This window comes from Mirounga leonina, unplaced genomic scaffold (assembly GCF_011800145.1).
Source record: "Mirounga leonina isolate KUSES-001 unplaced genomic scaffold, KU_Mleo_1.0 Mir_115, whole genome shotgun sequence".
NCBI lineage: Eukaryota > Metazoa > Chordata > Mammalia > Carnivora > Phocidae > Mirounga > Mirounga leonina.
The window spans coordinates 26,416,827-26,442,172 of record NW_023270268.1 but is presented as its reverse complement, the minus strand read 5'-3'; the positions used below and the strand labels follow the sequence as shown (position 1 = coordinate 26,442,172).

Here is a 25,346-nt window from a genome sequence, read left to right as displayed (position 1 = left end):
GGCTGCAAAGAACTGAGGTGAACCCCCAGAGAGGAATCCCCTCTGATAAAGGCAGTGTGAGTTCTCTTCCTGTGTTTCCCCCCACCCCAGGGGCAGGGGAGGGAAGGAACTGGATGATGTGGGGTGGGGAGTCCTTAACCCATTACTCTTGTGTGATCTGCAGCCTCTCAGAGTGGTTACAAATGGAGATGGAAACCACACTCCTGGAGCCTCTGGGCCCATGGGTGGTAACTGTGGGTTGCTGAAGTATAACAGTCTCCTTGATGACTTGCCAAGATCCTTGATCTGTGAGCTCATTGTTACCACACAAATGCAAGATCTGAGTTTCATTGAAATTGGTTCACTCCACTACAGGGGAGGAAAGGAGAGGGGGACAACTCAAGTAAAGCAGTCACTGGAGCATGGTTGGCCCATTAATTATGAGGTTTGGAGATTTCTTGAGCAATTTGACCCATGTGTCCTCCAGGCCTGTATTAGAGTGATGGATGACCAGTGTATCTGTCCCATGATGCTTAGAAAATTTGTCCTCCCATCTTCCCAAGCACTGCTTCCTAAGTACTAGTTACGTTTTCTAAAGACCTTACTTCGATAACAAATTTGTCACTCAAATGGCTTTGCAGGTGGATAAAGACGTCTGGGGCCAAACCCCCTCCCCACGCTTCCCTGGTCATGTTAGGAGCCTGTGGGCTGACCTAGAGAGGCCTAGCCACAGACTGGATCGTTGGGGATCTGTTGAACAGAGCTTGGGCATCCGTTACTGGTGACAGGGTAAAAAACCAGTCCAGACTGAGAGGGGAGAAGTCAGCTCTGCACCCTGTCATTCATCAGACTGCCAGAGCAGACCCTGATAAAGCAGCAAAGGTAACAGGAAGCCATCAGCCTACAGTATCATAATCACTCTTTTCTTTGAGTGACTACTGCTTTCTTTTCAGTGACAGCCCAGCTTTGCTTTTTACTCCTGCCACCTGAACCAAATCACTGTCAACCTTTGTGACTAAAATCTTGGGCTGTCAAAACTTTGCAGTTTGCAATCCTATCAGTAAGAATGAAACTTTCCACTCTTGCCTGGAAGACCTGAGCCGTATGTCACTTTGACACAGAGAAGCGGTTTCGATTTCTACCCTAGATTTAGAAATCCTGATAGGGACTTCCAGCCACAACAGTCCATGCTTTTCTTAACTTTGCAGTTCTCCAAAGAATCAGGACCTGGGTCCACTTCCCAGTCCAGGCTTGATCTTGACCCCTTTATACACAGCCTGCTTTGCTTTGAGCCTGTCCCCGCAATGCTTCTTTCATTTTCTACCTACACTTCCACCCCTCCCCAAGTCCTACCATAATCTTGTCTTTCTTGGTTTGATGAGATTCCCAAACAGGCCCAAACAGGCAACAAGGCTCAAGGCAGAGTTTGAGAACTGCTGCTCTTTTTCACTGCTTTGTAGTAAAGGCTGTGGTCCAAACAGCTGTCAAAAGTGAACTCTTGGGGCACCTGGGTGGCTCAGTCGTTAGGCGTCTGCCTTCGGCTCAGGTCATGATCCCAGGGTCCTGGGATGGAGCTCCTAATCGGGCTCCCATCTCAGCGGGAAGCCTGCTTCTCCCTCTCCCACTCCCCTGCTTGTGTTCCCTCTCTCGCTGTGTCTCTCTCTGTCAAATAAATAAAATCTTTTAAAAAAATTAAAAAAAGTGAACTCATAACCAGCCTCAAAGCAGGAAGAAAGAAACCCCAGGTCCCAAAGAGGTGAGTGATTCGGCTTGAGTCACTAAATAATAATGACACAGATAAAACCCAACCCTCCCTAAAGAGTTTCTAGGTTTCAGAAATTTTAACCATATTATCACTAAAATTCAACACAACCCTGAAATAACCCAGTATAAAGATGAGAAAAACAGACTCAGAAAAGTTAAACAAATTATGCAGGATAATTAAACAGGGAGTTGGTGACAGGCTTCAAACCCAGATAGGTGAATCTGATCCTCTCTTTTTTTCACAAAAGCAAACTATACCACCTCTTTCACAACCTGTGGCTCCCTAGGAGAGTCGACCTCTTTTAAGTAGATTGTTGGAATCAGCCAAGAGCTTTCTAGATGTGAGGAATATTCCCAAATGTTTGCCCCAAAGGCTCAGCACCTATTCCTGCCAAAAGGAAAAGCAAAACCAGAGACAGCCACTGTGATGTGTACCCAGCACCCATTCACCCCATACCTGCTCCCCACTATATAGTCCAATAACCTCCCCTTCCTTACACAGCTGATGTGCTTCTGGAGAATCCCCAGGGAGTGGGCAAGGAATAATCTTAACACCTTTTGCCTCCGTGGGTTCAGGAACCCAGCTATAATCCAATTAGGTGGTATTCTCCTGACAATAACAAATGAATGGGCATGTGACCCCAAACAGGCAACGAGGCTCAAGGTAAGATTTTTGGGGGGGATTCTGGAATAAAAAATTTGAGAGCCACTGGAATAGACGTTCTCTCCTCCTCTGGATATTATAGGGTACAGATGTAAGCCTGAAACTGCAATAGTCAGCTTGTGACTACCCAAGGATCAAACTAACAGGAGATAGAGAGGACAGCTCAAGCAGAGAAATGGAGTGGGAGCCTTGATTGAACCATGCCTGATCTCCACTCTGCCACTGGAATTTTTAAGTTATATAAGCCAATAAATTCCACCCTGTGGTTTATATTATATTTAAGTTGGATTTTCTGCTACCCACCAACAAAAGCATCTAAACCGGCATAGCCTTTTTTGGTGACTCAGCTGCAGCTCTGAAGACCCTACGATATTCACAGCCACCCATGTGACAGCCTCAGGAGCAGCTGGAGAACAGAGTCCCCACCCACAAAATGTTAGGGCTGGAAGAAAGAAACTTGTGTACAGTTTCTTCCAGGTAAGGAGTTGGTGTCTGTGAGAAGTGACAAACCAAGTCTGAGCCCCAGTGTCAGGACTCCCGGTACAGTGCTGTTCCCTCCCCGCTGCAGCACCTCGGCTCCACACAGGGCCAGCAAGTGCTCCCAGGAGACATTTGGCTACCTATTCTGTGGCCACCTGGCCTGCGCACAAGGCGCCCCTGGTCCTGAGGAAGCTGCTCCCTGTACCACAGCATTTCAGGGGAGGGCTGAGGACAGCACGTTGTGTCATGAGCACTGGGTGTTATACAAGACTGCTGAATCCCTCTGAAACTAATAATACACTATATGTGAATTAATTGAATTTAAGTAAAAAAAAATCACAATGCCACAGGGGGAGGATTACTACTGTTATATATACTTCAAACAAGTGGCTTTGAATCCTTTCATTTTCAGAGCCATTCAGAAACCCCTTGCAATAGTCGGAGACAGGCCAACCTCTAATATCGTGGGATCTGGTTACAAGAGCCCAGATGGAGGCTCACACCCCACATGTCTAAGTATTTACGTTAGAATCAATCTAACAAACTATTATTAAATACGTCTCTCTGCTTACTTGACAGTCACACTTTCATAAGACCTGGAAGGCTGGGTTTGCATTTGGAATATTTAGATTCCTCAAAGTTCTGTGGTGGCACAAGGAGAACAAGGCTCAGCCCACACTGAAAGGGGCTTCGTGTATATCTGTGTGGAAACCCCAGCCCGCATATCCAAGCCCCATCTACAACCTCTAAACACAGCTTGTCCCTGGCCACCCAGGTGTGTGCAGGTCACACTCAGGAGGACAGACATGGCAAAGAGGCCTGCTCAGGACCACCTGGATGGGAACTGTGGTCTCCTGGGTGCCTGGATCATGGTCTGGGAGAGGGGTGCACAAGCTACAGTGGGAAGGTCACCTTGGCCTCATAGACTCCCTGACCTGTGGGGAGGGTCATGGCCAGAGGAGGGCCAGATTGGTGCCCTTCAAGGCAAGGGACCCGGGACAGGGCCTTACGTGGCCAGGTCCAACCAAGGGCAGTGCTGGAGCTCCATCTTGTTTTAATTGTGGTCCTAAAATAAGGCTGGAGTGGCGCTGGGTTAGCAAGAGCAGGCTTTGTGGCCTTAGGTAAGTCCCTCCATCTCTCTCAACATCGGTTTCCTCCCTTGTCCCTGAGGGACAGTACTGCTCCACATTCTAGAACCCTTTGCAAAGCCTGGGAGGCAGTGAATTCAGACCCCTCATTCCAAACAGTAATGCTGGGACACTGGCCCAAAACCCCAAGGGAAAGAGAGCCACAGTGAGGGAAACAAACTGCTTGTATTTCTTGATTTCCCATATGGAGATCCAGCATGAAGGTGTAGCTTTACATGGGGGCAATATCACCCTAAGGTGTGCAGTAGAGGCTGAGGGAACTGGGCTGACCAGTGTGCCCACCTCTAAAGACATCACCTTTGGGCTGATCCCATCTACTACAGACCACTAGTGATGGTCTGCTGGGCCAGAAGCTCCTGTCTACTGAGTCCCTAGGACTCAGGCACACTAGCTTCGTACAAAAGCCCCAAAGCGTCCCTCCATCTGGTAACAAATAGACAAATCCCATTTGAGGTCTGCCATGGGGGAGACATCTTTGCGAACCAAAGCTAAGCAAGCCCCACTCAGGAAAGATGGTGGTATAAGGCAGCTCACAGACAGGCCAGACTAACGACCCTGCAGAAACGTGGGGGGACTCAGGCACACAGACATGAGGGCAAGGCAATGCACTACAGAGACACAAAGGGAAGGCCACGGGATGCACACAGGAGTCAGCAGGTAGCCAGGAGCTGGAGCTCAGGAGAAATGGTCTCTGCCTAGGGCAGGTACTCAGTCATAGGGCCTCACATGGGGAAACCCAGAGTGGTGCATTCCTAAGGACTGGAAACACCAAAAGCCTGCCCAGGTGTAGACTTAGGAGGTCACCCTCTGGTAGTGAATTTCCTGAACAAGAAAGGGACATAAGGGGCATTTGCAAGACAGAGGTCAAGGTGCCGAGGGCCACAAGGTCACGATGGTGCTGGGGACAGTGAAACCACAAGGGCTACCCCTTTGGGAAACACTGAGAAGCAGAAGGCCACTGATCTGCTATTGTTCACATGCTGAGCACCCCAGCTGGGCCTCCACCCTCTTCCAGGGCCAGAGCACCATTTTGGTGGCTTTCTCAGGACCTTTTCACAGTTGGGTCTCTTCTTGGGGAAGCTGCATCCACATGAGGCTGTGCTGGGCCGTAGCCAATTGAGGGGTTCCTCAGTGGGTCCAGAGCTGGGAGCCACTCCGAGAGAACGGGCCCACTTCCCTGCTTTGTGGTTCACGGGCCTGGAGAGACCTGACAGCCGACTGCCCTGGGTGAGAATGCCCACATTTCCAGAGATCAGAGGAGTGGAGAGGCCTGTACACCAGATGCCCCAAGTGGGAGGAGAACAAATTCAAAAGGCCCTGCAGGTCTAGGTGGGGCTAACAGTTCTAAGCCAAGTCCATGGTGTGGGTCAGTGACATTCCAGAAGAGAAAGGGCACTGTAGGTTTGGCTATTCGGCCAGATGGTAGCAATGGGGAACAGTTCCCGGGTCGGGCACGTGGAAGGTTTTCCTGGACTCTGGATTAAGACAGGATGCAGTAGTCCTAAGTTCTTCCAGTCGGACTGAGTTACAAGCATGTCTTAGCAGCAAGAGTTTGTCCTTGTTGTTGTCGCACGAAGGTGGTGGAAACTGGACCAGGATGGCGCGAAGTCAATTTGCTGAGGGTGGAGGAGCTGCTGCCGGTTACGTAAGACGCAGCCCTCCTCCTCCTCGCGGCCCTCATGTGAAGTAGCGGCAGGACGTGGAGTCGATGTAGCAGTACGGGGTGCACTGCAGGTCTCCATACGACCTGAGGGGGGGTAGACAGGGGTCAGGGCGCTCACGGGCCAGTGGGCAGGGGAGCTCCTGCCCAGCCCTCACGACCACACCAGGTTCTAAAAGGCCACCTCTGGTGACTTTTGGTCAAAGCTCATCAGACAGCAACCATGGCTGCTACCTTACCTAAGGGTTCCAGAGAGACTGTTCTCATTCTCATTTGGGGTGAGAGGCTTGGGGCAGTTGAGTCCAGGCCTCTGGGACTTTTCCCCCAGAGCCCAGCTGAGGGATCTGGGTGGAAAGAGTTGGTAACTTTGTTCTTAACACAGCATCTTTGAGAGAATCACTCCCTTCTCAAGACCTGAAAGGTTTCAGTGCTCTCCATTAGATCATAACTGTGGTGATGCAAATGTTCTATTTCTGTGCAGTCCACTATGGCAGCCACTAGCCCTATGTGGCTACTGAGCTCTTAAAATAAGGTTGCTGTGACTGAATAGTTAGATTTTTAATTTTATTTTTAATTAATTTAAATTTAAATAGCAACATGTGACTGGGGGCCACCATATTGGACAGCAGTTTATACTTCTGTAAGCCCAAGTGCTAATCCTCACCGTGTGTTATACATTACACCCATATTCACAAGCATTCTCTGAGGCTTCTAGAGATCAGACGAGTAATCACAGTGAGCCAGTGGGTAAGCTCTGGGCTCTATGCAGTCCTGTGCTCCACGTTCAGCTGTCTATATTGAGTTGTGTCCATGAAGCCATCAACCAACCAGCTCAGACCTGCCAACTCTCTGGCAGGTTAGGAGCCCTCCATACTTCAGAGATAGGGAAGTACATACAGACACACAGATACGGGTGGAGGGGGCATCCTGACCAAGCCTAAAGTGCTTGTTTTGGGGTGACTATAGGTCTGTAGTTCTCCCAGCCTGGTTTGGTGTGTTGGTGTGTGTTCAGGGGGTGGACATTGAGGAGACCTCCTTGGAAGAGAGAGCAGAGAGAAGGCGACAGAACGACAGGCCTGGTGGCTGTTTCCCAGCCCTGCGGAGGGCTGGGTCCAAGGAACAGGGCTGGAAGGGAACGCTGAAGAGACTGGACTCCTGAGGGACTGAAGAGGTGTGAGGGGCCAGTGATCCACTCTGGAGCCAAGGAAGAAGCAAGAACTGAGGGTGGAACAGCCTTCCCATTTCCCCTAGAATGCTATACAACTCTGGTTTTGAAAGGATTAAGGGGAATGTGGTGCTGTTTTGCATTTCATGGTGCTAGTGGCCCTCAGCTGTCTTCGGAGACATCAACATGGAGGTCAAGACACTAGAATACTTATTCTGAGCAACGTGAACACCCACTGGAGAGTCCCAGATATAACTAGAGAGGTCCTTGAAGGGGATATTAAGTTCCTGGGGTTTTCCTGGAGGAGCCATGAGCCAGCAAAATTAAATATTAATGCTGTTGTGATCTCATTTGCACCCACAGGCCCGGGAATCAGGGGTTGTCCCAGAGAATTCAGGTTATACAGATGCTTAGGTTCTTGGGAATGCCCTGGTCCCTCCACTCTCCACTGGGCTTCCTCCAGACCCACTTTCCAGAAGACTAACGTGGTCATGGTAGCCACTGGGGATGGGAGCTGCTCATCTGGGGGCAACCGCTGAAATAGAGACTGCCGGTTCCCAAGGGCCCAGGATGGAGCTGGTCACTGTCTGTCTCAGCTTGGCCTCGGTGGCACTCAGGCACTCTGAGAGGCACATGGTGGTTATGTTTATGGCCTGTCTCCCCTAGTGAGCAGGGACCATGTGTTAACTATCACCATACCTCAATGTTTAGAGAGTAGAAAGAACATAAGCGCTAAAAAAAACATTTGTGAAGGAAAGAAGAGGAGGCAGGCAGAGAGGGAGGCAGGGTGTCAGAATAGCACATGTGGTGATCCCTACCCAGGGAGATAGGTCTCACAGGTCAGGTAGCCAAAGTCAGAGCCGTCACAGTCCTCCACGCCCTTGTGCTGGTGACCGTCTCCACAGTAGGCCCGGTGACAGCCTGAGGGATACAAGGAAGTAGCCCTGAGAGGGGGCTAGGGTGGGACAGGCTTACCTCAGCCTGTAAGGACTGTGTGGCCTGAAGGATCCCCCCAGAGCATGCACCCTCTTGAATGGACTTCCATAAAGCTTCAGATGCATCCAGGGACGGCCCCTCAGACCCCCAAATCCCACACCAGAGACTAAGGAGACCCAGGCTCTAGCCAATTGCAGCTACTCAGTAGCCAACGGACCAAGAACAGGCCACTTGGCCTCTCTGAGCCTCCATATCCCTATCTAAAGCCTGGGATGTGGCTACCACCTCCTCTTCACAGGACGCACTGTGGGTTCCCGTGAAGTGAGGATCAGCAGACTGAGCACTGGGCACAAGTGATGACCGAGGTGGCTCTTGTCTGTCTCCAGAGACCTTCCAGGGTGGGTGGCTCTGTGTCCCTGGGGAGCCAGATGATCTTCAGTGGGGTCTCTTTTGTCACGCAAGGGAAGGGTCTTGGAGTCCGAGCCCCACCCCCATTTTACGGGGCTTTGAGACCCCCTCAGTTCCTTCCTGCTGTGTGATCTATCGGATGGTGTCTGCGCCGGGGCAGAAGGGCCTCCAGGCAAAGCCGGCATGCCAGGGGGCACCATCCCGCGTTGGTCACGGGAAGTACAGCTGCACCGCGGGGGCGCCAGCCGCCTCTCCGTCCCTGCATCCATCCCTGTGCACACCTTCCTCACTCCACTGCAGTGTCGTCAGCCTTCCCAGAGCCAGGAAGGAGACTTTGCATTTGCACATCCCCAGCCCTGAGCCGGGGCCTGGCTCCTCACAGCAGGGGCCGGAAAATAATTCAGCGAAGGGATGTTGAACCCTTACTCTACCCAGACGATCCAGTGCACATTAGCTCACAGAATCTCTGAAGACCTGAGCCGTCCGTGCTGTCATACCCATTTTTCGGTTGAGGAGAGACCTGGAGCTGTGAACTGCCCTCCAAACCCCCCTGTCACTGAGTAGCCTCCTCTCTGAGCATCCAAGCTCTGTTCTGTCGGACTCTAAATCCCCTGCTTTCTATCTCCCCTCCTGCTTTGTGGCACGACTGACACAAGAAGAACAGCAAACCCTCCAGGGCCCTGTTGCGTGCCTGGCCTGGTAGCACCCCATCAGCCTGAAGGCTGCTGCCCCATGAAAGGGCTTCGCCACTAGGGCTCTATCTGGTAACTCTGTCCTGATTCAAATTCTTGGCTTCTCCCTTTTGTCTCTCACTCTGCATCACCTTTATCTTTTGATAAAGAATGTGGACTGGAATGTGGGTTTTGCCCAGAAGTAGGGTTCAGGAAAAGGGAGCGACTGGCGGCTTCTCTGGGGGCAAGATCCTTGACACTAACCCTCACCGACATGCTTGGGCAGTGGAGGTCCACATGTGGCCAGAATGGGAGCAGTCCAGGTGTCCCTCCTCTGGCTCTAGAATCATCCAGGGGCTCGCCCTCAGCCTCCCCCGCCCAGTGGCAGTTTGCGCTTCAGCACCTCCCGCCCGCCCCCGTCCCCCAACCCCCCGCCCCGGCTGGGCCCCACTCACTGATGCAGTCATCGTCCACGTTGCTGTTCCCGTCGTCACACTCCTCCCCGGGCTGCAGGACCCCATCCCCACAGGAGCCATGGTGGCCTATAGTGTAGTCCACAGGGTAGAAGGGGGTCACCTGGCCAAAGAAACACATGGCAGTGACCAGGGATGGCATGCCGGGCACCGCAGGCAGGACGGGTCATTGGCACTGGGGCCAGAGGCTCTGGGTCTGTGGGGGCTTCCACCTGGTGGTGATGGAGAGGCACTCCTCTCCTGCCGCTCAGAGCTCTGCAGCTGACAGGGAAGCTGGATCAGATCAAGACAGCGGCCTGGCAGTGTGGGGATGGGAGCCCATCTGGAACTCTGGCTCAGAGAAGAGGTTCCATCTGGGGAGCAGGGGCACGGAGAACCGCTCAGAAGCAGAGCAAGGGAGGATGCCTAGGCCTTCCTCGGGAACAGATTGCAGAAAGCTCTGCGCCAGGCCCAACTGTTGGCCCTTCTTTCCTCTAATGCTGTGTCCCTTTCGGGGTGGGCTATGTCCAGAGTGCCTGCCTCATGGTACCTGGATGGGGAGCCAGCCAAGGCTGTCCTTGAAGTATAGAGATCTCTGGTCTTTGCGGAATGCAATGGCGTTTTGGGTGTTCAGCCTCTCAAGCTCCTCCTGGTTGTTGACGACAAAAATCTGCCAGAGAACACATTGGTGAAAATTTCAGAAAACACTTCTATAATGGGCAGGGAAAAGCTGGAGGAGGAAACAGAATCTCTATCCTTGGGATGTTAACTATGGGAGGGGCATCTGCATATTACACTCCAGCATTCCTCCTGAAATAGGGAGGAAGGTCTTGATTCCCACATCTTCTCAATCCAGTTCCAACTGTCTGAGTTTGCAGTAAGACTATCTATGATTTGGGGCACCTGGGTGGCTCAGCTGGTTAAGCATCTGCCTTCGGCTCAGGTCATGATCCCAGAGTCCTGGGATCGAGCCCCGCATTGGGCTTCCTGCTCAGCGGGGAGCCTGCTTCTCTCTCTCTCCCTCTGCCCCTCCCCACTGCTCATTCTCTCTCTCTCTCTCAAATAAATATCTTTTTAAAAAAAGACTACCTATGACTTAAATTTTTTAAACATTTAAAATGCCCCTAAGACTTAAATAAAAAGGTGGTATCATCTAATCAAGTAATTCAACATCTGGAAATGATTCTTAACAAAATTGTTATACTCAAAGGTGTTCATTATGGTTTTATTTACATTAGTGAAAAGTTTGAGAGAGCCCTATAAATATCCGACAATGAGACACTGGTTAAATAAATCACAGCACAGCCGCATGTTGGATGGATGATTATGGGTCCACTCAAATGATGAACTGATGTCCAGGGTTATCTCAAAATAACCCAAGGGAGGGTGGGCAGTAGAGAGTGGGTGTAAAGAGGAAACAGGATTAGCCAGGAGTTGATAAATGTTGAATTTGGGTGAAGGATACAGAGGTTTATTACACTATTTTTTCCGTTTTTGTATTTACCTGAAATTTTAAATATTTTTTTGTTCTTAAAAAGAGACAAAGAAAATACTTCAAAATGCACCCACAGCCAAATGGACAATTTGGTTTCCTACTTTTGATTTTCCTTTATTTTCCAATCTCCCATAATGAGTGTGTCCCAAGTATAATGGGGAAATCTGTTGTATTAAAAGGCTCTTACAAAGCTCTGAGAGGGTCAGGTGAGAGGTCCTGATGGAGAACCAGCCCAGATTTCTCCTAGGAGCCTTACCACAGGAACGTGCGGGGAACTGGGCCCAAACATGGATTCCCTGTAGGAAGGGTTATTCACATTCATACGGGTTCCACAAAGACAGCTTCCTGGAGGCCCGGGAAATCCTCTGTCCCCTTTGGGTCCCATCACAAGTTGTCCTAGGAAGTAACAGATTGCTGAGTCACTTGAGTGAAGGAAGAGAAAACCAAAAAGCCCTGGGAGAGGTGAGCAAACTTCACAACAGAAAGAAGGTCAAAGTCCACAGTATTTTAGGGTAGTCCTGGGGGAAGAGGTTCAGAGACTCTTGTTCTGAGATGTGGAGGAGGTGATGTTCTCTGTGGGTCCCTTAACCATGAGGGGTGTTGCAGTATCTTCTCCCTTTCATTTCTCTGTACTTGAGAAACAGTCATTCCACCTCCCAGACTACCTTGCATTCAAGGTCTGCGATGGGAGAAGGGTAGGCATCTGGGAAAGTCTATCCTGATACAGGAAAAACATTGCTGGTAAGAGACAGTTTCCTTCTCCTTCCTGTCTATAAGACACAAGATGTCTGGTGCTGCAGCAGCCACATTGCAACCATGAAGTAACAAGTATGAGAAGAGAAGCCAACACACAGGAAAGACCAGAACCTCATGGGACATGGGACCCTCACAGTGACCCTTAGAGGCTGAACCAAAGCCAGCCATTGTCCACCTCTGGACTTCCTTGTTATATGAGAAAAACAATCCCCTTTTTTTAAGACTATTATTAACAGGGACTTCTTGCTGATGAACACATCGCTAACTGATAGCTTTTATTATTATTTTTATTCATTTTATTTTGTTCTTATATATAAGATCTTTACAAAGGAATTTCTGAAGGTGGATTTTTTTTATTTCTTCTGGAAGAAAATGGCATGTTGGAAATGCTCCACCTACTTATTGTCCCCTGATACTGAGTGTCCTAAACATATATGATTAGGAAATTTACTCCCTGCAGTGTGGGTGGCCTGCTAGGGTAGTAGTTTTCATCCTGACTTCTAAAGGCCCTGATGCCCAAGCCCCAGCCCAAACCGATTCCATCAAGAATGCTGAGAATAGAACCCAGGCATCTGTGTCTTTTAAAAGCTCTCGAGTTGATTCCAATGTACACTGAGGTTGAGAACTGCTGGTCTAAGGAAACAGTCTTTGCACAAGCCATTCCCCCACTAGATTGTTCTCTCTTCACCCTCCGTGCCTCCTAGCTTGCTCCTGACCTGGGTTCCAATGTTACATCCTCAGGGAAAGCTTGTGAATGCTCACACTCAGGCATGTTTACCTTGGATACAATCTCACAGCTCCCCATGCCTTTTCTTCACCGCACATCTGTCTGTGATTTCTGTATCTTGTGAGATTAGGTGGTGAAGGTCAATCTCCCCCAGTAGAGTGTAAGATCCACAAAGGCAAGGTTGGTACCGTGTTCGTTTACCACGGTCAGACACGCAGTAGGGGCAGGATACAGGCTTGATGACTGACTGACTGAATGAATGAATGTGGACTAACTGGTCTTCAGAAAAGACTAAAGATCATCTTTGGGTTGGCCAGAAAGAGCTAGAGTGAAAGCCCTCCAACAAGAGAGGGAAGAAAGGGAAGCCAGAGATAGAGAAAGGAAGTGTGCCTCCTCCTGGGAAAGTAAGGGGGAGTCTGGAGACCAGGCAGTCTTTGCTTTCAGGCTATATAACTTCCAGGGGAGCCAACAACTGTGGTCACAGTTGGCAGATCCCAGAGGGGCAGAAAATAAAATGACCCCAGGGGAGAGGTCTGGTCAAGACCCCAAGGAAGCAGCTTCAGCTAGGGGAGGAGACCCCAGTGGGAATACCCTCCCCACAACCCTTCCAGAACACATCTTCCAGAACAGATATGTCCAAGATCAGAATAATGTCAGCAAGGGGGGAAGGGAGGCTTGCCAACATTTTTATCCCAGGTTGTGGTAGTTCGTTTGAACAAGAAACTTGCATCCAGTGCTGCAGGAGGAGCTCCAGTCTTGGGTTCTGATGTTTTCAGCACAGCCCGGAGAGACAGAGACTCCACTAACCCAGGAATATTCTGGGTTATCACCACGTGGGGAAACTGAAGTGGGAATTTCTATAACCGAGGACATGAGAGTGCCTCTGTGACCCCCAACAACTCCTCCAGATCTGTGGCCTCAGAGCGATTCAGGAGTTTATCCCATTATCCAGCTAGGTTAGTGGGGATGCTGAAATGTGAATTCGTGTTCGACTTAACACTATGCCATTCAAGAGACAAACGTCCAAGAATATTGATGCCTGCAGGAAGCTGGCGATTCCCAGGTACCACAGTGATTCACTTAGACCCTGTCTGGGTGCTGGAAGGACTCAGCCAAATTTGTAATTTGGTTATTGCAAATTACATCCTAGACGCATTTTGCCTTATTCCCTCCCTGCCTCCCAGCACCTCTTTCTCTCTAACTCGGGTACTAAAGAGCTCCCACCCTCTCCACTGGCCCCAACACCGTCCTGCTCCACAGCACTGGGCACCAGAACCAGAGGTGGCCTCCTGACAGGACGACAGGATGGGGCAGGGTGCCTACTTCCTGCCACCACTGCAGTTTTCCTGCAGCTTCCTTTCAGCTGTCAGAGGACATCTGTCACCCCTGCCTGCTGGTTTCCTGTCAGGAGACACTGACGGGCACGGCAACTTGAACTTCCCCACCCCAGCCTCTCAGAGCTGGCCTAGCAGGCCTGCTGATCCATCATCCCTTGTAGCCATTGGCCCTGGCTTTCCATCATTGCCCAGAGAGCCTCCCACCGCCTCGGGCTGTGCAGTGGGAGTGGGCCTGAGATGGGAAATCTGGGGGAAGGGGGAGGCACCACAGAATAGTCTCCACATCACCCCCAGCTTCTACTCTGCCTCTGCAGAGGCCGCATGGCTAAATGGAAAGGTCTCAGACCCAGGAGCCACAGACTGATTCTAGGCCCACCAGTCAGCTCTGTGACCTTGGGGAAGTCCCTTTTCTCTGAGGTTCAAAGTTCTTTTCTATAAAAGGAGAGTTTTTAGATAAGATAAGACCAGGGTTGTTTGACCTGTGGTCCACAGAGACCAAGCACATCCCAAGATGGATTTGGGGCAGGGGTTCTAGAACTCTGGGAAGCAGTTGTACAGAATTCTGGGTTTAGATAGACACATGTTTCTCCTGAGTGGGCTTGGGACTTTTATCAGCCTTCAAAGGTAGTCTCAGGAATCACTTTTGGGGCCTGCTCCCATTCTTGATAATAATCCAATTGGCCCCAGGCCCAGAGAAGTTCTCTTTTAAATTCCTCCCTCCTCTTCTTTCCCTACCCTACCCCAAATGTTTCCAAAGAGCAGGATTATTGCTCCATTTTCTTCAGTCCCTTCACTGAGAGGATCCCCAGAAAGGAAGTGACTCAAAAGAAGGCACAGGAAGGGGACATGAGTCAGAAACAGACTGCATTGGGCTTTGCTGCTGTACAATAACGCACGGACTGAGAACTCAAATGGCCCGTGTCTGTGAATGCCTATAGTACCTGGCCCTGCCCATCCCACCTGCCAGGTGCCATGGGGATGCAAAGCTGACTTGGCCACAGACGCTGCCTCAAGGACTTGCCATCTAGAAGGAAGATGAAACACAGCTGCAGAAGAGTTAGCAGTGAAGGGCCACAGCAGAGAGGCAATATGTGACTTGGGCCCAGGGGAAGGAGACGCACCATGTTAGGGCCTTGCTGAGGAGAGGGCTTTGAAGGAAGGAGATGGTTTCATTGGGTACACCAGAGGATGATAGGGATGCTATTTCAGGCCATGTGGACCCAGAGAGACTGTAGGAATATGCTCCAGCTCAACAGAGAGCAGAATTGGCTGGCGGGTAAAGGGCGGTGAGGCTGGGATCTGGCAGAGGACAGAGTGGGGGGAATGGGAGGTGTGCATACTGGCTAAATGAGAAGGAGCTGGAAGACCAAGGAAGGAAAACAGAACTACACTGGCCCTGCTAAAGGGAAGGGGTGGCAGTCCCCTGGAGCCTGACAAAACAAAACAGTGGGCATCTGAGTAGGTTGCTGAGGTTCCCCAGGTCCTGGCCTCACCCAACCTCGGACCCCAGGAGGGAACTGAGGTTCAAGTCCAATGAGGGCTGGCGTTTACAAACACACAAAATGAGGGCTGGCCTAATGACCTCTCTTTGCATCCACACTGCCCTCCCCCCACCCCCTACCCCCCACCCCCTCCCGCCATGATCCTGGCTACTCCTCAGTTTTGTGAGCCGCTCAATACCCCAAGGGCCAAGAGAGTCCCTTCCAAAGACAAAACTCGGGCCTCACACCACACTCTCGGTCCCTGGGGTTGGCAGCTCATGATCATGGGGCTTGAGGGGAATGTTACGCATGCCAGAACCAAGGAGGACGAGGACTACAACAGACCCTTGAACTGAAATGGTAATAAAAATTGCTTGGATTCCTTTTGTATAACTGAGGACAAAGGACCCTATGTAGTAAACAGTCTTCTCAGGCCCAGAGATGCTGAATGTGCTGTGAAAGGTCGTATTTGGAGCTGACAAAGGTACAAACTAAAGAAAGGCTTTAGGTCATCAAATGAAACAAGGTAAGCAAGGTAGCAGTGTTCTATGCCCTCTTCAATGGTAGACTTTGATTTCTTTTTATGATTTTTTTGTATGTTCAGTATAAACTAACAAGGACTCTTTAATAACACTACATAAGATAGAAAGCTCTGCCACACCATCTTCTAGGTCTAAGAGAACTGCTTGGAGTTGTGAAAGGTTTTTTTAGAAAAAGGTATTTGTTGATGAAATATGTGCCGGTTATTTTTCACTTGAAGTATAAAATGACATCACCAGTGTAATCAGGGTTCCCTTTGTTTTCTCCTCTATTTGTTCTCTAAAATCCTACAACAGAATCAGGATGGCTTTTACCTCTCTTGTGTTAAAGTTGAAAGACCCAAACTGTGGAGAAATTATAAATATGTTGAAGTGCCTCTAGTAGTTTCTAACTCAAAACACAAGGCATCTCTGCAGCATCTCCTTGTGCCCTCTCTGGGGAGGGCGGCCAGGAGGGCGACACTGTAGATCACGTGAAGCAATGTAGCTCTTACCTGTGGATGGGGGGCCCGGGGGGCCTGGGGGACCTGGACGGCCAGGTTGACCAGAAGGCCCAGGCTTGCCTGGTGGGCCCGTTACTCCACTATCTCCCTTCTGCCCCTGACAGAGAGAAAGGCAGAGGCTGTTATGATAACATGACATGGCAACCTTCCTTCCCCATTTATGTCTAAACCAGGGACCACCTTGCAGGAGCCCAGGGCAGGATGCACCTGAGGCTTTGACCATCAAGCTCCTAAAAAGCTCAGGGCAGGGGCACCTGACTGACTCATTTGGTGGAGCATGTGACTCTTGATTGCAGGGTCGTGAGTTCAAAGCCCTACGTTGGGTGTGGAGCCTACTTAAAAAACAAAACAAAACAAAAACTCAGGGCAAGTGATATTTGAGATTGTGATGGTTACAAGTTTGCAGACATTATTTCTTGCTCTCTCCCAGAAACATGGCACATGACTGCTGAAAGGAACCAGTCCAACCCACTCCCCTCACCAGGCAGAAGGGGAAACAGAGGCTCAGGAAAGAGCAGAAATTCATGCAAGGCACCTAGCATTGAGGCAACAGACTTGTTGCCTAGGACTCAGGCCTCTGCTTGCTTGTCAAGACCATTTCTGTTTTACTACAAGAGCCGTTTCCATCAAAAGGCTCCCCGTTGCTCTCAGGATAAAGACCCAGATCCTTATTTCAGCCTACAAAGCACTGCATGGCTGGCCTTTCCAATCTTGTTCCAGTCTTCCAGTATTTTCGGTCTTCAAGAGCACCATGCCTTTTATTTCCCTCCTCCCTGCCCAAACTCCCTGTCCACTCCTCCAGCTGGTTAACTCCCTCCCAGCTGTTAGCTCTCAGGTAAAGTGTCACTGCAGCACAGCCTTCCCGGACCTTGCCAGACCTTGCCACACCGAGTGAGTTCTCCTGGTCACAGGCTCTCTGAACTTGGCCCCTTTGCTTCCTGGCATTTACCCAACTCGGGAACACACCATTATTTGTCCGGTCCTTTCATCAACGTTTCTCTATGAAATATAGGCTCCCTGTGGGCCAGAATTTTTCTTGCTCCCAGATTAAATGAAGGAGGAGGAAGATGTTGACAACACAAACGGGAAGTAGTTCTGTTGAGCTGGAAGTAAGAGACCTGGGTTTTCACATTGGCCATGAGACCTCGGGTCATGCAAGTCATTGTTTTGTGCCTCAGTTTTCTCATCTATAAAATGGGCCATTACATTACACACACACCTTCACAGCTTTGTTGTGAGAGTAATAAAGCTCCCAGAGGTGAAAAAGCCTGGTGATGGGTATTAAAGAGGACACGTTCTGCATGGAGCACTGGGTGTTATATGCAAACAATGAATCATGGAACACTACATCAAAAACTAATGATGTACTGTATGGTGATTAACATAACATAATAATAAAAAAATAAATTAAAAAAAGTGGTTTGCATAGAACCAAGTGCTGCGGGGGGTGGGGGTCAAGCTGACTATCATAGCAACTGGCTTGGTTTCATCTTTTTCACGTGGTTAGAAAAGGCCTGATTTCTCAAAGAGAGGCACACCTGGAGCTGTAGCCATTCCACACAGGATGTCCTCCTTGCTGCCTGTTCTGAGACGGTCAAGAGCAAAGATTTCCTCCTTAGGGTTGCTCTGAGGAATGACCCCAGAAACCAACGTCTGTAGGTTCTTCTCCCAAACAATTTGCTAATTGTCTGCTCTTGCGCTGGGCCTAAACAGGACAGTGATTGATGCAGGACATTTTTTTTTTTTTTAAAGATTTTTTATTTATTTATTTGAGACAGAGAATGGGAGACAGAGAGCACATGAGAGGGGGGAGGGTCAGAGGCAGAAGCAGGCTCCCTGCTGAGCAGGGAGCCCGATGCGGGACTCGATCCCGGAACTCCAGGATCATGACCTGAGCCGAAGGCAGTCGCTTAACCAACTGAGGCACCCAGGCGCCCTGATGCAGGACATTTTTGACCTGGATCCCCTTTCTACACTTATGCCTTGGCAGGCCTGCCCATGTAATGAAACATAATCTTCCCCAAGTCTGGGAAGCAGGGGGGCAGGGCACTCCTTTCCAATCACAACAGTGACACGCAACCTGCCGCTTTGTCAACATGGCTCTGCAGTCTCTCCTGGCAATGTCTAAGGGGTTCTTAAATTTATTTATTTATATTTATTTATTTATCTATCTATCTATCTATCTATCTATTTATTTATTTATTGGAGTTCTTAAATTCTTAATATGGGACCTGTGAGGTCAGAGTTTATTTCCAATTCCATCCTGATGGAAGGAGTTCTTAAGCCTTTGCCCAGGCTGACACTTGGTAACTAAGATGGGTCCCAGAATAGCAAAGAAGGTCACACCATCTTAATATAGCCACGGTTAAGGCTTGTTTTTCTAAAAGCCACATCAGCTGACTATGAACACAGGAAATGTCACAGCTTGAAGGAGCTGGAAGCACTCCTTGATTCTGACACCAAACACTAATGGAATATTCTGTGTATCAGTCATTTGTTTAGAATAAGCCATGTCTCTATGAGCAGGATTCACTGAGCAGTGCTTTCCAGGAAAGGCATTCTTCTTTATTCACTTTACTGCCACAAAGCTTGATGTCTCTCAAGGAAGTTGTTCTGTCTCCTTCACTGAAGATTTGTATAATAGAGTCAAGAGCGGTTTTCCTGAGCCTGGTTGAAGGCAAATGCTGAAGCATGAAAGTGAGGAGAGATGTGTGGGGAAAGTAGGTCTCAGCTCTCTAAGCTCCAATGCTGCCTTGGAAGCTTGCTTGGCTGAGGGGATCACTCTGCTGCCCTGTCCCTCGGTTTCCTTGTGACTAGACCGAGGGAAATGGATGAGGTGGTCTCTAAAATCCTTCTGGCTCTGAAATTCGGATCTCCTGAAGTTCCTTCCAGATCTCTGATTCCAGGAGTTGGATCGACTTATGATAACATCCAGAAACTCTTAGTACCACTGGCCCAGCAACATTCAATGTATAATACTCTATGGTACTAAACTAATTAAGGATTTAAAAAAAAAAAAGAAAGAAAAGGACCATGGTGGTCTCCCAAGGCTAACAACTAAAGTCTGCTGTCTAGACAGGCAAGGAGGGTTCGGAGCGCACTCGGCTTGTTTATAACATCTTGTAGGAAGGATGAACTCATTTCTCTCAGCTCCCACACATGGTCCTGGGGTAGTTTTAAGATTGCTCCGACTGAATCATTCTCAACAGTGTCAGGAAATAACCTTCTTGTCTCAAGCCATCACCAGGAAAAGACAAACACTGTCCAAGAAAAGCACCAGAAGGACCGAAGCCAGCAGGCTTCTTGAACCCCAAGCATAAAACATTCTGCATGGAATCCAGCAGTAGGGAAGAAAAAGATTTTCCTTTTTTTTTTCTCCTTTTCCCGAGCCAAGTTTTTAGGGAATTGTGGCATCCCTGTGAAGTCATGGACATGCCAGCCATTTAAGACTTAGAAAACTGAACTGGACTACTTCAGAAGTTATAGTGGAATTTGTATTCAGGTTGGATGCTGTGTCATTCCTAAGTTTGCTTGGAAAAGACCAGAATTGGTTTCATACTACTGTTACCATTGTTTTGAACCCTGGCTACATACTAGAATCATGTGGAGAGGGGCAATTGTGTGGCTTAGTCGGTTAAGAATCTGCCTTTAGCTCAGGTCATGATCCCTTTTTTAAAAAAAAAAAAAAAGAGTCATGCGGAGAGCTTTAAAAAACAACCACCCATGCTGGAGCCCCAAGCCAGGTCAATTATATCAGATGCACTGGGAAGTAAGGCCCAGGCACTGGGGGTCATGAGAGGCAAACCTTGAACTACAACCATGGCACCTGAGGCAGAAAACCTGCATCGGCCCCCAGCTTACTCAGACGCTAAAGTTTGAGCACCATGGATCTAGGCTAGGGAAAGAATGAAAACATAAGAATGGAGAAAAGTTTGCACCCAAAGATGTTCACCTCTCAGCATTATATATAATTTGGCTAGGCCTCTCTTGTCCAAGCAATCTACTGCTTACTCATTTACAAAATGTGATTGCAGACATTTTAAAAAGATGTTTAAAAGTGCTTAATGAGGGGGTGCCTGGGTGGCTCAGTTGGTTGTGTCTGACTCCTGGTTTTGGCTCAGATCGTGGTCTCAGGATCGCGGGATCGAGCCCTCTGTCGGGCTCCGTGCTTAGCGGGGAGTCTGCTCAGGATTCTCTTCCTCTCCCTCTGCACCTCCCCACCCCCCACTTGCGCACACGTGTGCATGCTCACTCTCTCTCACAAATAAATAAATCTTAAAAAAAAACAATATGTGCGGTAATGAGGAAAAATGTGTATGCTGTGATTTTAAGTTACAGTTTTAGGATACAACAACTATATATTGGATATAAAAGACATGAACAACTAGGAAGTTCACAAAGAAATAACACTGGAAGGAAGTACACCGAAATGGTTATGTCTGGGTGTTAGGCCTTTAGATGACTTCCCTCCTATTTTCTGAATTTTCCAAGTTTTCTGTGATGAGCATATAGTACACTTGTAACGGGAAAAGAAGTAAAAAGCCTACAACCCCGACAACCAAAAAAGTAAAGGATGCCTGTCCATTAGAGAACAGATGAGGAGTTTCTCTGAGGCACTCAACACAGCTCTAAAGCCAGCTAAGGCAAACATGCCTTCATCTTTCCATTCCCTATCACATCACATGGTTTGACACCCATGCCTTCTGACCAGGGGATTTCAAACAACTTCCCTAAGTCCATAATAGCGCCCATAAAGAGAGTGGAGTCACTTACAAATCGGGTGTCTGATTTCTCAGGGGCCTGGGAAAAACCACTGTATCCTTGAGACCCAGAAGACCCTTCAACAGCAAGGAGATATTTAGGCTGTTCTCCAAAACTCCATTTGTGTCTGGGGCATTGAGGCAAAAAGCAAGTTTTCTGGATGAACAACCAGATCTGGCTTCTACTCCCAGTTGCTTTGGTTATGATGGACCCATTCTTATGAACCAAAGATCCACTCTTACTTCTGGCCTTGGACACGGTTTGAATGGAGCATTCGCTCCCACCTGCTTCAACCCTTGGTTAGCCTAGAGAAACAGAAGCTCCTGGAAGTGGTGCTCTTTCTGCCCTCCAGCCTCGACGACACTGGGGACTGTGCCTATGGAATATTTCTGATTGGCTTCAGCTGTCTGCCTCTCTACACCACCTGCCTACATCAGGAGGGTCTGACTTCAGGGGCATGGTAAGCACTGGGATCCTTACCAGCTTGCCTCGTTTTCCTGGTCTTCCTCTGGGTCCTCTGGGTCCTGTTATCCCAGGCTCACCCTTTGGACCCATTTCACCCTGGAAAGAAGAAAGAGAAGCAAGAAAAGAATTAGGGCATGTGGAGCAGGCACATCTCTATAGGTCCATCCAATCATTGGTCATGAGGGCAGTGCACTTGATCATTCTAGACCTCTTCCAACTGGCCAATGTGGGAGATTGGGAAAGTGATGAAGTCATGTGAAAGGTAGATAGGTTTTTCAAGGAAGAGGAAGGAAAGGAGAAGGTTACCCCAAGTGGGTTATTTATTATCTGAAAGAGACAGCTGCTGGGCAGCACACGTTTTGGTGTCCCAAATCACAATCCTGAATGGCCAAAGTAGGAGATTCCTGCATGTCAGTGACATGTGTGCCTATGACATGGCATGCTGCCGGGGAAAAATGCTTTCTCTTTTAGCCAAAATTGTATGTTGTGTTTCGTTTTTAGCATGAATTCCAATCTATGAGTTTTTGAATGATTGAACACAGTTTTGACAACTAGCATCTTTGGAAATTTTCTCCACATGTAAGGACATTTATTTAGCGTTATACATTTGCCTACTCTTCTGTAAAAACCGGTTTAGTTCCAGCTCACTTTCATTTGAGTTAGTTGAAAACTGTGGAGAAAAATATTCCAGACATATATTCATATGCTCAATATAATTATTATTATTATTATTTTTAATTTTAATTTTTTTTAAATTTTTTTTTTAAAGATTTTATTTATTCATTTATTTGAGAGAGTGAGAGCACATGAGAGGGGGGAAGGTCACAGGGAGAAGCAGACTCCCCGCTGAGCGGGGAGCCCGATGCGGGACTCGATCCAGGGACTCCAGGATCATGACCTGAGCCGAAGGCAGTCGCTCAACCAACTGAGCCACCCAGGCGCCCTGCTCAATATAATTATTGTAAAAGGCACGGAAAGCAATGTCAACAGTACTCTTAATTGAAAAGCCCTACTCTGAGCTATCAGAACCAAATGCACCAATTGCAGAATTCCATAGTTTAAGGCCAACCTTTTGTCAAACCCATTTCTCCATTATAGCTTCTCTCCTTCCCCGTGTTCTTCTGGAATTGCAGGGCCACCTGTTGTTTCTTTGGGTCAGGGACCCCACAGAACATCATTCCTACCTCCAGTTATCCCTCTAGAGCCCAGGATGCACCACCACCAAGCTAAGTTTAGCAAGAGCAACCATGAGAGTTTCTGTTAGTCAGCAGCCAGTGTCCATGAAGAGCTACCCCAGGCACTCAGAGAGAACAACAAACACCCAGAAGGCTCTCCACATGGAAGTCAGAGGAAGTAAAACACAATAGAAAATTTCAGAAAAAACTAATACAGAGTAAGGACCAAGCATAAAGCTTTGAAATTATCTGTCACTCAGCCAATGTAACAAACTTTTCCCTATCCAAGCCATCAACATCTTGCCACACCAAGAATTGTTCTTAAACCTGTGATTTCTTCCCAACCGTCATGTCCTCCAGCATCTAGGCATTTCAAAAGTGTGGGGAGGATAACACGGATTCTATGTGGCTACAGAGATGTTTGTACAATTCTCCTCAGCTGTTTAGAGAGGGTCACGGGGTATTTTGTCTGGCTTGGACAAAACAGCAGCATAAAGAGTATAAGTGGTTTTTGGTTTTGTTTTTTGTTTCTTTTTAAAGATTGGCAGAAGGAAGTTTGGCCCCTCTCTTCATCAACTGGAAGCAGCCAGTAAGTTCTTGATCTAATTTCTAAGACCTAATTATTGTTATCATATCATCTTTGTCTCAAAACAGCCTGCCATGAAAGGGAAAGAGAACTCTAGATGGCAAGTCCAGTAAAGGGTGCAGAGGCCAGAGAAGCTGTCATACTTAATTCCACAATAATTTATTATTCTTTGATGTTCACTCTTGCACTGAATGAAAACCTAGCCTAAATATTTTTAAATCAAATTATTATTTTTTCTCTTTTAATGTTTCCTTTAACTTGCTTATGTAATTATTTATTTTTAACCCAACATTCCACTTAGAGAATAGCAGGAACTGCTTAAGGCAGTGATAAATAATAATAAATTACTGTCAGATGATTGAAATTCTTTAAATATGTTCTCCTGGATGAACGTCAGACAAAAATTGTTTTAGTTTGGAAAAGAAAACTTTAAGATAAACTTGAAAAACAATTGGGATTCTAAGAAAGCATTCATTTGCATGTTTAAAGAATACTATGCTCTGAGGCTTGGGGAAAAATGACAACCTCCCAGGTCAACTGGCTTTCAGCATGAGGAACCACCATTACAACGTTAGATAGAGGTGTTTTCAGTGGCCAGTTAGGTACACTCTCACGCTTTCTCTTTATCCCCTGACACCTCCTCTCACCACCCCCATTCTTCGCCAGACCCTAACCTTAAGTAGAAGTTTCCGGAAATCTGCCAGTCAATTGCCACTTTCACAATTTTTGTCGTATCTACATACCACTCTATTGTTAGTTTTTGGATATTTTTCTTCAAGTCAACTGAATGAACTCCATATTTAGTAAGCCTTGTTCCCAGCTAGATATCCATGAAATCACACTAAATATTTAACCGTTTAAATAAAAAATTTAACTAAAATAACTCTGCGTACCAAGGGTGCCCTTGAAGAAGGTCTGAGTTGAGTGCTGCCAGCAATGGCCTTAGGCCAAAGATGCCCGTGCCTCACACGGGGGCCCACGACCATGGCAGCTCAGATCTGATCCCTCTGTCACGATACCTTCTGCTTCTGAATGTTACCATGGCCATCTGAGAGGCAGGAGATGCAAAGAAAGGCCTCTCTACCCGGATGGGGTGTCCTCTCCCTCCCACTGAATCGGAGGGAGGGCTCAGACCATGTTGGCACCCTCTCATCAATGTGCACGGCAACTTGCTCCTCTTCCAAACCAGAACCTTCCATGGAAAAACCCACTTTCTCTGCCTGATGGACAGAGAGGCAGAGCTCTTTGTGTAGTGCGTAGAAGGTCTAATTTGTTACCGAGGCCCCTTCTTACTACTTTTAAGTACTTACTTTCTGCCCCAGCATTCCAGGAAATCCCGGGTAACCCTGTGAAGAGAGTGACACACAGAGTGACTATCTCTTCAGAGAGGACCTGAGAGGGCTGTGGAAGAGTGTGGTCTGCCATTTTCAAGATAAGAGCCCAGTCAGTCAGCCAGCCAGTCAGCTGGACAGCCCACAAGGGGCTGCCACTTCCATTGTAGTTTATCATTCCATGCAAAGGCCATTACCTTTTCTCCTTTGGGACCCAGGTCACCCTTTTCACCTCTGGATCCCTAGGAGGAAACCACAGCAGAGAGTCAGAGTTAATACCCTGGGGGGAAAATTGGAGCATTTCACAATGAAAGCTCCCTAAGCCAACACCTCATCTTACAGGCAAAGAAGTAGGCTCAGAGATTAGGCGACTTGCCCAAGGAAGGAATGCTTTGTGATCTACCTTTTATTTGGACCACAAAGACCCTTTGCATTAATGAAAGACAACTCACAGAAAATCCTGGGTCCCAGATCCTCTCTCATCCTGTAGGAAATTTGTCCCCAGTTTCTGGCTGGGTTTTTTGTTTGGTTTGGTTTGGTTTTTGACAGATGAGAGGGTTGTGTGATGGAAGCTTAATCTAAAGACACACGTCAGCCATCTTCTTCCAGTAGCCCCCAAGCAAGCAGTGCTCCCTCTCCACCGGGCACAACCTTCAACTGCTCATCTGCTCCATGTGAGAGGCCTCTACCTCCACTGGAGCTCCTCCCTTGCCCATGCCCTGCCTCCGGAGACCCCTCACTGCTCTCTCAGCCCAATGACGAAGGACAGGGGAATATCTAGGAATGGTCACTATAGTCACTAACTTAAGAGAAACCTGGGCCTGTCCTCTGCTTATCATTGACCCCAGAGCCATTAGCCCAGA

The 25,346-nt window shown here is 48.3% G+C and overlaps 1 protein-coding gene across 4 annotated transcripts in view; it reads right to left on the bottom strand.

The window, feature by feature from the left end:
• COLQ (collagen like tail subunit of asymmetric acetylcholinesterase) overlaps positions 1-25,346 on the bottom strand; it is a 71,654-nt gene that overhangs the window by 11,141 nt on the left and 35,167 nt on the right. For 3 of the 4 annotated variants that reach the window (XM_034994416.1, XM_034994436.1, XM_034994444.1), the window contains 9 exons: positions 24,681-24,725; positions 24,463-24,498; positions 21,407-21,487; positions 16,157-16,262; positions 11,079-11,218; positions 9,878-9,997; positions 9,331-9,451; positions 7,679-7,781; positions 1,646-5,782 (listed from right to left, as the gene is read on the bottom strand). In XM_034994416.1, coding sequence (XP_034850307.1) covers positions 5,713-5,782; positions 7,679-7,781; positions 9,331-9,451; positions 9,878-9,997; positions 11,079-11,218; positions 16,157-16,262; positions 21,407-21,487; positions 24,463-24,498; positions 24,681-24,725 — 822 coding nt within the window. In that variant the 3' untranslated portion in view covers positions 1,646-5,712. Of the gene's footprint in view, positions 1-1,645; positions 5,783-7,678; positions 7,782-9,330; positions 9,452-9,877; positions 9,998-11,078; positions 11,219-16,156; positions 16,263-21,406; positions 21,488-24,462; positions 24,499-24,680; positions 24,726-25,346 lie in introns of those variants that run through there. The other variant, XM_034994427.1, reaches the window with a different exon arrangement.